This window comes from Ceratosolen solmsi, unplaced genomic scaffold (assembly GCF_000503995.2).
Source record: "Ceratosolen solmsi marchali unplaced genomic scaffold, CerSol_1.0 scaffold39, whole genome shotgun sequence".
Lineage (NCBI taxonomy): Eukaryota > Metazoa > Arthropoda > Insecta > Hymenoptera > Agaonidae > Ceratosolen > Ceratosolen solmsi.
Window position 1 is genome coordinate 357,409 of NW_011948433.1, and position 11,242 is coordinate 368,650.

Sequence of the window (11,242 nt, forward strand, 5' to 3'; positions counted from 1 at the left end):
GATCTACTCTTTCCTTTCATTCGTTTCTCTCTATGAGCCAACGTACGTCCTTGCGATGACCGATATGTTTACTCTGTAAATTAGTCTTTTATCTGTCAGAATTTTTTTTCTCTTTAGATAAAAATCTAAACTAATTTTGCACAAATGATAAATTTCGTGAGTTGTAATAATACTTTTTTATTGCCCTATTTTTTAATTTGTTTGTTTAGTTCCCCTGCTAATGTCGTACAATTGCTTGAATTGTTCTTACATCGATGGGATACAATAAAAGCCAAAATCACTACTACAATTCGCATTTATCGGACAATTTATCGAAATGATAGGATTTATACATTTAACTCACATTTATTTCAGTTGCAATGTTGTTTATAATTTTTAAATAGAGAAAGGAAAAAAATTCTTAATCGGAGAATGCTATTGTTTTCTTTCGCGACAGAAATTTCACGAATAAATTGACGAAAAACTAATTTACAATCGGAGATATTGATAATATTATGTTGATATTATTGCAATATATTTCCGTATATCCTAAATCGATTTATCGCGAAAGTTGAGTTAGGAAACGGCGACAAAAATCTGCCATTTATAAGAGATCTCGGAAATCTTGGAAGGAAATCGTAGCGAGCGTTCTTTTGGCATCAATTCAAAAGAAAAACTCAATACTGCAGGTGGACGAACTCTTTCTATCTATTCGCGTTTTTGTTCGCTCATGCCACCAATTCTTAGTTGAATTATTTCAATCCTACCTCACTCAGTTTTATTTCATGGACATCAATTCATAAAAACTATCATAAACACATCATTTTTAATATTTTATTTTGTCTCTAAAAAGACAAAAGAAATAAAAAATAGTTAAATTTTTAAAAATTTATTTAATCAATTACTCGTCAATATTTAATAAACAGATAACAAGAACAAAAATTATTTTCACATCAATTTTTCCTACTGTTTATTTTATATTATAGATTTGTAAAAATATTAATAAAAAATTGCATACGAATTTCACTATGTTTTTCTTATAAACAAATATACTAATACTCTTTTACTATTATTAGATATGATATATTGTCGGAGCTAATGTTATCCGTTGAGCGTATTTGTATATATTTTTCATTTAAAATTTTAATTTATTTCATAAAATAATTTCACATATATTTTATACTTATATGAGACTATAAATTTAAGCACACAAGAAGATAAAATATGTACAAGCAATTTTTTTTTTTTTTTTTAATTAATTTTTACTCAAAGTTCAAATTAACTATACAATAAATTAAAGAAAATAAAATACAATTCGAAATTGCCTAATCTTCCCATTTCACGCTAAACAGTAATTATACTTCAAGGTTGCATTTTAATCAGTAATGATATTCAAGCGCGTATAAAAGATATTTTACATAATATTTTTACGTATCTAATACTTTTGCTAAATTATTATATTATTAAAAAATAATTAAATTCGTTTTGTTCGTGGCTTAGCCTATTTAAGTATACGTAGTATACGTAATACCTAGTTTCTAGAAAACTGATGTAATATATTCTTATATTCTCTAAGAAAAGAAAAAAGCAAAAATAAAGAAAGTTTAATCGTCAGTTGAGATAATTAATGAAATCGTATTTTAAAGCTATAATTCTAAAATTCATCTATATTTGAGTTTAGAATTTGAAATTACGAATCAAAAGTTTTATTTACAAAAATTGTGAAACATGAAAATTTGACAATTTCACATCACTTATACGAAAATAATAAAAAAATGATTTACTCCTGTTTATTACAATTCTTACATGTAAATGACGTATGTATATATACATATTTTTATATATATTTTACGTTTAAGTGTGCGCGTGTTTTTGCATATATATACAGTAATTTTAACAGAGACAGTTTTAATACTTCTTCGTACATACACAAATGCACGAGCGAAAGAGTACCAAAACTATTTCTGTTAAAATGGTTTTATGAAAATATAAAACGTTTCTAGAAGCCAATTAAATTTTTTACTTCACAAATAAACAATAAAATAATATTTTAATTTACATTACCAAAAAATTTCATCTTTCTTCAGTGATAGTGTAATTTTTAATGCAAAAAATTAATTATGATTCCAATTACATTATTAATGAATCTCGAATATAGTTAGATTATTTCTTTACATTCCTCCTCCACTGTATTGGCTCGTTATTTTTAGTTTTTGTGAAACCTAGACAATATTATTCATATACTCACATGTGTCGGAACAATAGATCGTATTATTGCACCGTAATAAACATTCCCTGTCAGTGTTCACACGAGCTCGCGTTCACTCTTTTATATTGTATCTGTCATTGCATGAGGTCCGCAGTACTAAAGACTAACCGAGGGGTCGAGCAGGAGGGACGAGAAAGCGGGGAAACAGAAAAAAGAAAGAAATGAAATATCAGTACACGGGCTTTTTATCATCTTTAATGCGTAATGTTGTTACGCAAAAAATAATAATGAGTCAGTAGCTCGGGATTCAAAGAGGGAGTGCGCGAAAAAGTCATCTAGCTCGGGAGAGCATCGATACGAGTGAGATAGGTAGACAGAGACAGACAGAGAGAGATAGAGAGAGAGAGAGAGAGATAAAGATAGATAGAGAGAGAGAGAGAGAGAGAGAGACTAATAAAGAATGGGAATGGGATGATGAGAGAGGGTGTTAAAAAATAGTGAATTTTACCGTTTGCGTCTTTGTTTCGTCTGCTATATTTGATCTTCAAAATTCATCATTATACAAGGCTTAATTATATATATATATATATATATATATATATATACAAATGAAAATAGACTCGTTTTATTGAAAATTAGTATTTATTGTTTTTATCCGTTTTCATTTTTCTATTAAAACAATTTATAATTAATTACCAATTATAAATTTTTTGTCTTTTATGCTATTGAAATTATTTAGTCATTTTATTGTAGATAAATGTTGTCTGATATTCAATCTTATTCGTACCTTTAAAATGATGTTTTTGAATTTAATATTATAGATGACTTATGGTGTTAATTCTTTAATTTAAGCTTATCAATTACTCAGGTGCTGTTTCTTAAGTCATAATTACAATTCAATCTATTTGATCGGCAATTATACTAAAAAAATTAATTCTCTTTTTTAATACTTAATATTTTATGTGGTTGAATTGTAATTGAAGAATGTGTGGCAAAAAGGCATTGCAACGAACAAATTATTTAATTTTGACGCTGCAAATGACGAGAAATAGAAAAAAATGTATACTTATTTAGGAACTATCTATATATAATTTTATACATTATGGTAAGCATGGAATTGTCGAAATGCAACTTTCATCTCAAATTTCAAATTCAAATTCTCAAAGTTCCCTTTCGCATTCGGGAACCAACATCCCGATAAAAAAAAAAACAAGTCTTCTCACGCTATTCTTGCAGAGAGATATTTTCGATGCTTGCGCAGGGGGAAGTGTTGGTGAAAGACGAGAAAAGGATAGGAAAGGAGAAGAGGAAGCAAGCTGTTTTTAAAATCAAAACTGCTGGCATTAAGGATGAGCATGGAGAGCAACATTTGCCCCCTATCGTTCTTTCTCTATTTTTCGACCCCTGCAGCAAGCAGCAGCAGCAATACAGCAGCAGCAGCAGCAGCAGCAGCAGCAATAGCAGCAGCAATAGCAGCAGCAGCAGCAGCAGCAGCAGCAGCAGCAGCAATAGCAGCAGCAGCAGCAGCAGCAGCAATAGCAGCAGCAATAGCAGCAGCAGCAGCAGCAGCAGCAATAGCAGCAGCAATAGCAGCAGCAGCAGCAGCAGCAGCAATAGCAGCAGCAATAGCAGCAGCAGCAGCAGCAGCAGCAATAGCAGCAGCAATAGCAGCAGCAGCAGCAGCAGCAGCAATAGCAGCAGCAATAGCAGCAGCAGCAGCAGCAGCAGCAATAGCAGCAGCAATAGCAGCAGCAGCAGCAGCAGCAGCAATAGCAGCAGCAATAGCAGCAGCAGCAGCAGCAGCAGCAATAGCAGCAGCAATAGCAGCAGCAGCAGCAGCAGCAGCAATAGCAGCAGCAATAGCAGCAGCAGCAGCAGCAGCAGCAATAGCAGCAGCAATAGCAGCAGCAGCAGCAGCAGCAGCAATAGCAGCAGCAATAGCAGCAGCAGCAGCAGCAGCAGCAATAGCAGCAGCAATAGCAGCAGCAGCAGCAGCAGCAGCAATAGCAGCAGCAATAGCAGCAGCAGCAGCAGCAGCAGCAGCAGCAGCAACAGCAGCAACAGCAGCAGCAGTAGCAACAACAGCAGCAGCAGCAGTAACAGCAGGCAAAGTCTATATATTTCCTTTTCCTTGCAAGTTCTTCTATTCGCCCTTCGCGTCGCTTCATCTTTTTCCACATCCAGAAGCTTTGGAATACGTATAACCTGTTGTGAAGCCCAGCTGCGTAAAAATAGCTGTAGATGTGCGAAGACTTTGCTCGTCTTTCGCTCGCTACTTCTGTAGAGCAAATCTTACGATTGTGCGTGTCGCCAGGCGAATATATTTTTCCGGTCGCACGTCCTCCCATTCCCTTCGTCCATTCTCAATACTTACGCCAAGTTGCCGTATTATTGCACTCTCTTCTTTACGTAATTTGCAAACCGCTATTACCGACCAACAAAATCCATGTTTCTTTTTTAAACGAACATTAAAATGCTTAACCCTCGCTTCGAATATATTCTATCTTATTTTTAACGAAGCTCCTTCTATCGTCGATCTTTATTACTTCGAAGAACACTTGGGAAAATTAATCAAGCGTTTAATCTTCTTAAATGAAAAGCTCCTCGAGTAGGTACTCCCATCGGTATTCTTGAAACATTAAATAAGGTCTCCGTTGTACAAAAAATATAATTGATTTCCAATGTACGATGTATTCGTGGATATTCGGTAGCATTTAACAGCATCTAGCTTCATTAATTTGTCCAGTCATTAGGTATTTTTTAGAACTTAAAATGCAATGGTGAGGACTTTGGACAAATTCTTTCTCTCTCCGTGCCGAAATCTTCTAGTACGCATAGGTAGGGTTTTGGATGGATATACCAATCCGGAAGAACCCGTGAAAGCCAAGCCGAGGCTTGTCGGAGGATACAAGGGTTATTTATTGGGTCGAATCTGCGCTTCTCGAAATCCGTGTGCGAGTGAGCGCATCTTGTTTGGATCGCGAAATTTGGAAAGTTTCGTTATTTATAGTCGCTGCATAATCTCGTTTTGGTGTATGCCAGTTTTATGTGGGACGACGTGTCTTGCAGCAGTACCGAACTACTCTTTCACCAGATGAAGTCAATGAGAATATTTACGTAAGGGATTTGAAAAGTATAAATAAGATTGCGATAATGTTCGTTGAGACGAATAATGCAGTAATAACGGTGAAAGAATATAAACAAAATTACTAACTTTGCTCATCAAGTATTACTTTTTATTATACATTAAAACTTGTCTTCGTTATTCAAGATCATACGTTTACCTTAAATGTACTTTCCACAAAATGAAATTAAGTATTACTATTAATAATTTTTAATACACAATAAGACAGAATTTTTTCTTTTAACTTTAATGCCAGTTACTTCACAGTTATCGACGCATAAAAAATTAACTTTAAAGTAGACCAAAGTGATACCTTTATGATATTATAGATTTGATTTTACTCGCATGTAGGTACATTAACAGTTTCTTATTAATATTCACATAGACGCGCATGCACGAACGCTACGTTCATACACGCACACACGCACACACACGCGCGACGCACAAAATTACTTATATATGATTTTTCGTGACAATTGTGATAATTTAAGGACAATAATATTATCGTTAGAATAGGACTTATGAAATGCCCATTAAATAATATTATTCTTATACTTTACGTCTAATTAACATAACCGATAACAGTTTGCCTTAATGATCTTAGTTCTTTTACACGAAATATTTTCGTGTGAAAAACTTGGATAATTTCTATATATATATATATATATATGATAAGTAATAAGTAGCTATATTTGACGACTCCGTATATATTTATTGAAATTATTAATTTTATACAAAGAAACCATATTTCTATATCTTATATTCTCTTTTGATTTAATTTAATCGTATATTTATTTACATCTTAATTTAATAACAAATACTATCTTAATAAAAGTAGTTGTTTACATACAAATGATATTTAATATCAATCGCATGCTTTTAACGTATCTATTGCAAACACTTAAAAAAGGATTTTTAATAGCGCATTGCGAATCTTAACACAAATAAGCAATCCTAGCAAGGCCGAATCCTAGTTTAAGATACATAAGACATTCACAGATCAAAGCGTTATTGCAAAATTCGTATGCAGTCAGCCCACGGTTGAAACGATCTTGGTGCTATCATCGATGGAGCGATCGAACGCCTCGCACAAGGCAGACGCTAGAATCAACGGTGCAGCCATCTGTGGGTCATCTTGCAAGCGACGCTTTTGCGATTATACATTCCAAGTCGTGGCTAACGGCATCGGCACGCTTTATCAGTGTAGTATGTGCGCGTACACTTATCGTCCCGTCAGTTAGGTCTAGCTTTGCGACTTGTTTTCGCTTGTTGGCTATTATCGATGATGAACTTGAATCGACCTCGAAAAATGCGCAATAGCAAATCGTAAATGATCGTGAAAAATGAGAGAGTCATCGAAAAGCGAAATAATTTGAAGAAGCTAATGCGTGCATGAATGCGTACGTGCATTCGTAGGCGAGTGAGTAAGTGACTGTTAGAGAGAGAGAGAGAGAGAGAGAGAGAGAGAGAGAGAGGTGGAGGGGGGGGGGATAACAGGATCTCGTGCGATCTATTAAAGTTTATGTTTTATTAATTTTGGTAAGCGATTCAGAAATAGCTATTTAGAAGCTCTCTTTTTCTTTTTGTAAGACTTTTAACGACCTTTGATAACTGGATGGATAATATATACTTGAAAATACTGTGTATGTAGTTTTACTCAATAATAATATCGACGCACTACTTATTATTATATTGTCGATAAATTTGAAAAATATGATCACAATCTATGCGTCACGGAATGTAGTAAAATTTTTCAGAATTTCAATAAGTATTGCTAATAATGCATTTAATCGTCCTGAAGATTGTTGATAATTGATTGTTTATATTAGCCAGCACTTGAATCGTACCTAATTACTATGATGCTCTACTTTAACAAATGAAATGAATAAAGACAAAGACAAAGCACGAACGTAATGCAGCAATTTAACGAGGCATATCACTAAGCAATGAACAAAATGTCTTTTCAAAACCTCTGTAAATGGTAAAAGAAAACTGGTAGCTAAAAGCCAGAATCATTCCCGCAAGGGAACTCGTAGAAATTACGAAGAAAAGGAGGAGGAGAGAGCACGAAAGAAAAATAAATATATTATTTCAGTATGAAGTAAAGAATTTGGATGAGACGGACAAGGGGAAATGATGAAGGGAAGGGGAAGTTATACAGCAAGAAGACGAAGATTTTGAACTATTTTTCGTTCTCTCTTCTTTGTAGTTCGACAGCCTCATCCTTTTTCGCTTGTAGCAGAAGAAAGTTTGTTCACTCTCTAAGGTTCCGTGGTAACCAATCAGGAAGGCAGTCATATTTTCTCCCTGTTCGCGACACGGTCTATCGATCGTAAGTGAAGACAGAGAAAATATAAGAGAGAGAGAGAGAGAGAGATAAGATAGTAAGTAAGTTAAAAAAAGAAAGAAAGAGGGTAAAAGAAAGACGCACGAGTTCGCGAGCACAGCGGGCGCGCGCGCTCAGAGTCAACATCAGTCATAATACAGCCCTACGGGCGAGCGAGCAAGGTTATTAAGAATAATACGTATCCTAGGTATCCACCCCTCCTATAACAGTCTGTGCTCCGAGGACTTACAAACCGAGCAATAGAGAGAGAGAGAGAGAGAGAGAGAGAGTGTGTGTTCGGTTGCCAGGGTAACCGGCCGGGTAAAATCCCTCAAAGAAGCACTGCAGCAACCACTAAAGTTTGCCGCGCGTTCTTCTCATACTACTTTCGATTCCCCCGCCCACCCTTTTCCGTCTCGCTCGCTCTATCTCTATCAATCTATCTAACTATAGTTCTATCTTTCTCTCTCTCTCTCTCTCTCTCTCTCTCTCTCTTTTATTTATTCGTTCTTCACTCAGCGTCTCTACTTTATTCACTTCACATTATATATTGACATCTCATCCGCCACCCGGCGCTTTATCCGCCAGCAGTCTCGTCGCACACTGCTACGCGCGTATGTGCACGAGCGCGCACACTCATTTTCACTTGACCTTGACGAGGCTGACTCTGCCTCTGCCTATACCACTAGAGCCGGGAGCACGTGGTGTGGAGAACGTGCTCTCGAGTAAACAGTACTCGCTTTTCCCGTCAGCATGGTCTTGAATACCAAGCCCACGCTCGCGTGATCTTTCACCCTTTCTCTCTCTCTCTCTCTCCCTCTCTCTCTTTCTCTATTTCTCTATCTCTCTTTCTCTCTCTCTCTCTATCTCTTTCTCTATCTCTCTATCTCTCTATCTCTCTCTCTCTTTCTCTCTCTCTCTATCTCTCTCTCTCTTTCTCTCTCTTTATCTCTTTCTCTCTCTCTCTCTCTCTTTATCTCTTTCTCTATCTCTCTATCTCTCTTTCTCTCTCTCTCTCTTTATCTCTCTTTATCTCTCTTTATCTCTCTCTCTCCCTTCCCCTCTCGCTCGTTCAATTGTTCTGCTCTGTCTTATTTTTTTTATCAATCTTAAGTTAGCCAAACTTACGTCTATCGACGAACGCGAAAAGAACTGGTATATTATTTTTATTATTCACCCTTTTACCTTCCTCTGCATGATAATGTGCTTTTGATTTTGTATAAGACCGGCCACTGACAGCGAATCACGATGAAAAAAATGCGTTAAAACAATTGTGTTTACTCCCGGAGTTGGTTGAACGAACACCAAGAGCTGGACTGAGCCCCCTCCTCTTTGGTTGCAGACCAGGAGGTCACTGAGGAGGATGGGGCTTGGCAGTCCAACCCTAAGATGCACGACAGCGACATCCATGTAGCGCAGCAAAGTTTTCAACTTAATTACCACCTGAAAGAGCAAAACGCTCAGGAGATGATCGACATTTTTGACGACATCAAGGATCAGATGCAGATCGTATTGAAGTCGGAGCCCCTATCCCCGAGCTCCATTAGCTGCGATGACATTGAGTCCTGTCTGACAATGGTGCACGACAACGTCAACGCTCCCCAAAAGGAGTCTGTCGATTCGCAATGCCAAAACCCGTGTTCTCCAAATCGAAGGAGGGAGCGCAGTGCATCGGCATCGGCCGGTCGCCAATGTCAGAGGAAAGGCGAGAGGATTAAAAAAGGTGTCATTAGTAATGGTACTTACTGCGAGATTTGCCAGAAGAGCTTTTCAAGGGCTTGGTCCTTGCAGAGGCACATGGCGGATACACACTTTTACATACCGCAGTCGTTGGTCTGCGACATTTGCGGTAGATATTACAAGTCGAAAAATAGCTTGATCAGCCACAAGAGTCAGTATCACACGAGAAAAGATCGCAAGGAACACGAAGCTTAGTTATTGGAGTTTATTTATTTAAGTCTTTTTGTAATTAGTGGTCAAGCCTACTATGACACGATATTGTCCAATGATCTGTAAAAGTATTAACGGATTCCGGTGGATCGAAGTGTCAGGACACGAATTAAACAAGGAATTGAAATTCAGTTAAAATGAGAACGAAACGAGCTGGGGAAGCACCTGTGCAAACTTATACAGAAAATACTTATTTGGAAAATAATTCGTTCGATGAGCGAGTATTTCATTATGCTACGTCCACCTCCGTCATTTATATCGAATGTTCTACGTTTCAAAACTCATTTCTAATATCGTGACTGATCTTAATTTCAATCCTTGCTACTCCCATCACAACTCCAATCATCACCGTTTAACGTGACATTATGAATTATATAATCAAGTATGTGACTTCATAATTTTGCAATACTTAGTGTCTGAAATTTGTATAAGAAGAGCTTTTACCGAATACTACGATAGATTAATTACATTAAAAATCTATCCGCACGTAATAATAGTTGTAACGAGTAATGTCAATATTTGCGCAATATTAACATTGTTTTGTTATGTGATAATCGTACCAATGAGTTACTTCACCCTTTAGACAGTTCCTGTATACTTTAGTTTATTATTCATCTTCATCTGTGTACAAATTCATTGCAACAATTTCTTAAATAAATATAACGCATTATTTTAAAGAGTCTTGTTGAAAGTATGAATGCATAATAAAAGGAGCACTTGATAGTGCAGAATATAAACATTGAAATCGTTTTCGACTTATTTCGATTCCTCCTTTGATATTCATGCAATTGTATAACCGTTTATAGACATTTATCACGAAAATAACGCGCACAAAATTATTGTCGTCTTGTTCATCGCATCAGTCCATTGAAACCCATCATACCTGTAAATATTATATATACTTCCCATAAATACACGACAATTTAAAATAAATAAATTTATGCACCACTTATGTCTCCTGCTGTAAATAATAATTGCATCAACATCTGGAAGCATCTTGGTGATTTGATCTGAAAACTAACGACACCGCTCTCGATTGGTCGCTGGATTCTTCGATTGCTTGCACTCTTTTGTATATGAACTAAGATCGTAATCTAATAGAATTAAGCCTACTCAATAATACTACGAGATTCACACCTTTTGAGAACGATCTATTGGCTCCGTCAGTGCAATTAACGTTAAGTAATATACGAAAAATGTCATTGATTGGCTGGAATTTAAGTAATGTAAACTACATTATAAAGTACTCGTAGAAAGCTATCAACCATAAATACTATTCTATTTTAATTGCATTGCAGAGGCTTTGAATCCTTTTCGAAAGTAAGTTTATCGAGCCTGAGAAGGAGAATAAGGTCAGCCGCCCGGTGAATGGTATTTAACACGCGCTAATTAATGCAGTACATTAGGTTGAAAGAATACGATAGAAATATAAAGTACAATTAATATAATAAGTTGTTAATCACGGCTTGTCGGGTATCGGTAGCAAGATTGGTAGAATGTATAAATTACTATAAAAATCGCACGCACCTTACAGTAAGAAAGAACAACAATACGTACGCGACAGAATAGAACGAAGCTTGAAACAAGAGCAGGAAAGCGAGAGAGCGATAGAGAAAAACGAAAGAGAGAGAGGGGGGGGGGAGACAGAGAGAGA

The 11,242-nt window shown here is 36.2% G+C and overlaps 1 protein-coding gene across 1 annotated transcript in view; it reads left to right on the forward strand.

Moving 5' to 3' along the window:
* The window catches only part of LOC105364434 (broad-complex core protein isoforms 1/2/3/4/5), a 24,130-nt gene extending 14,497 nt beyond the window's left edge, over positions 1-9,633 (forward strand). Inside the window, exon 6 of the mRNA XM_011502347.1 lies at positions 8,981-9,633. Within this exon, the coding sequence (XP_011500649.1) occupies positions 8,981-9,573 (593 nt within the window). The 3' untranslated portion in view covers positions 9,574-9,633. The remainder of the gene's footprint in view (positions 1-8,980) is intronic.
* The last annotated feature ends 1,609 nt before the right edge of the window (positions 9,634-11,242 follow it).